Source organism: Hydra vulgaris, chromosome 02, assembly GCF_038396675.1.
Source record: "Hydra vulgaris chromosome 02, alternate assembly HydraT2T_AEP".
NCBI classification, from domain to species: domain Eukaryota; kingdom Metazoa; phylum Cnidaria; class Hydrozoa; order Anthoathecata; family Hydridae; genus Hydra; species Hydra vulgaris.
The window spans coordinates 60,403,044-60,405,358 of record NC_088921.1 but is presented as its reverse complement, the minus strand read 5'-3'; the positions used below and the strand labels follow the sequence as shown (position 1 = coordinate 60,405,358).

Here is a 2,315-nt window from a genome sequence, read left to right as displayed (position 1 = left end):
TTTGCTATTCATTTTTCGAAATTAATTTATTGTATGCATGTAGCTCGCTGCATGTTTTCATTTCGAAATTCTTTTTCTCTCTGAAGTTAGGGCGGAGGGGGCGGGGTAAAATATACTTGAGATGATTTAAGAACGCACTTCATTAAATAAAAAAGAATTAAAGAAAAATGTTTTGTTCTATTTTTAAAACGCAGTTATTATATACATTTTATTAGTATTAGAAATTAATATTTAAAATTTGGAAAACTTTATATGGAAATTTATTTTTAAAGCTATAAAAAGCTGGAAAAAAGGAATTTAATTTGAATTTTTTAAAAGCTTTGCTATTTAAATTTTAATGGTCATATTGAAGGTGTTGTTTTTTTATTAATACAATGAAACTAATAGAGATTTGAAGTTAGAGTTAGTTTGTGATATGGTGCTTAACACCCAATAAAACCATTACAATGGGTTCCACTATCGGATACAATTCCAATGCATCAGTAAAGAATTTCACCAATATTAAAGAAAATTTACCTGAAATTGATGCACTAAGTCTAATAAATTTAGTTGTATGCGCTGTCATACTTATACTTGGTGCACTTGGAAACGGACTTGTTTTTTATTTATTTGGATTAAAGTTTACTAAATTAAAATCATTTGAAATTTTTATAATAAATTTAGCTGTCGCTGACTTTATAAACGCAGTAATTTTTCCTACAAAAAACATTTTGGAGTTAACACATCTTAATTTTAAACAGATAGGAATAAATGGCTGCAAAATAGTTTCGTTTACAAGCACAACAAGCATGACCGTAACAGCGCTAACTTTACTTACAGTCTCCATTGATCGATTTATTGCTATAAAATGGCCATTACATAAACGTCCGTATCAAGGCACTGTATTTGTGGTAATTGCTTGCACATGGCTCACCGCAACATTGATGGGAAGTGTTTATTTAATTGACGGTAATGTATGCTTGCTGTCATCTAATAAAAAAAAAACTTTTGAATGTTCTAGTTGCATAAAAGGTAGTGAACGCGTTGTATTTGTATTAACAGTTTTTGCCGTACAAACTGGATTTCCAATAATTGTTATGGTAGTGTTGTACACATTAATTGCGATTGAATTAAGTAGCAATTGTAAAAAGAGAGCATTTGATGAAGGAAAACACAATTTAAAAATTCATTTAGCACAAAACAGGAAAGCCAACAAAATGGTGGTTCTGGTTGTAGCTGTTTTTTCCGTTTGTTTTCTTCCATTTAATCTATTTTATGTGTTTAATTTGTTTATTAAGCAACCAATTAAAAACACTAAAAAAATTTTTAACATTTTGTCGTTATTTCAGATGTGTAACAGTATTGCTAATCCGATCATTTACAGCAGACTTCATAACTCTTTTAAAGACAGTATTAAAAAAACTATTTATCTGTACTGTTTATCGAGGCCAAAAAAGAGATCACATCAGGAGAACACTCAATTTTCTATAATTAAAAATACTTCACTTCACTATAAAAAGCGCTCAAACTCTGCAGCTAGCAATGGATCAGTAAAAACAAGGTTGTCTTCAATTACGACAAGTCATTATGAAGGAGATAATGAACGAAAACTATCAGAGTTTACAGAAGAAAAATATGCTTTCCATGACGATAGCTAAGAAACTCTTAAAAATGCGTTGGCATTATTTGTTGCAACCGCTATTTTTGGTTGACGATGTATTGCAATAGAATGCTGTTTTTCCTACAAACAAATAATTGAAAAATCCAGTTTTAAATTTAAATGACACAAAATTTTTTTTATTTGGCCTCATTAAATAGTTGGTAAATATAGAAGCTTGTAAAGTTTTATTTACTCCAGTTCATTAAGCACATAGCCTGAGAGCGAGAACAATTAAGAAAAAAATGCACCTGATATATCAGAAGAATATGCAAAGAAAAATGCATCCTGCATCTTTTTAGTTTTTAAAATTCGTAAAAAATATAACAGAAAATAATTTTTTTTACTTTAAATGTCAGTTTGATTTTATCAAGTGTAAACTTTATTGCACGCAGACAAGACATAAGTTGCTATTTAGGGTTAGTCTGTTTTAAATTTTATCTTCCCTAGTATAATGCTTTAAAACGTAAACATTATGCGTTCCAGTTCGCACGCAAAATATACTAAATGTTTTAATGAACTATTGCATAAGTTTTACAACTTAAGAATTATTTTACTTAAATAGGTCTGAATTGTTCTATATAAAAAGAAACGGGTTTGATGTAAATAAGATTTTTTGTGTATATACTTTGTGTTATATTTTGGAATAACTGCGTGATTCCAAAATATAACACAAAGA

The 2,315-nt window shown here is 28.9% G+C and overlaps 1 protein-coding gene across 1 annotated transcript; it reads left to right on the top strand.

Moving 5' to 3' along the window:
* The first annotated feature begins 296 nt into the window (after positions 1-296).
* LOC105846440 (bombesin receptor subtype-3) lies at positions 297-2,049 on the top strand. The gene has a single exon (XM_065791587.1). The coding sequence runs from the start codon at positions 447-449 to the stop codon at positions 1,635-1,637; it is 1,191 nt and encodes a 396-aa protein (XP_065647659.1). The 5' UTR covers positions 297-446; the 3' UTR covers positions 1,638-2,049.
* Positions 2,050-2,315: the final 266 nt, after the last annotated feature.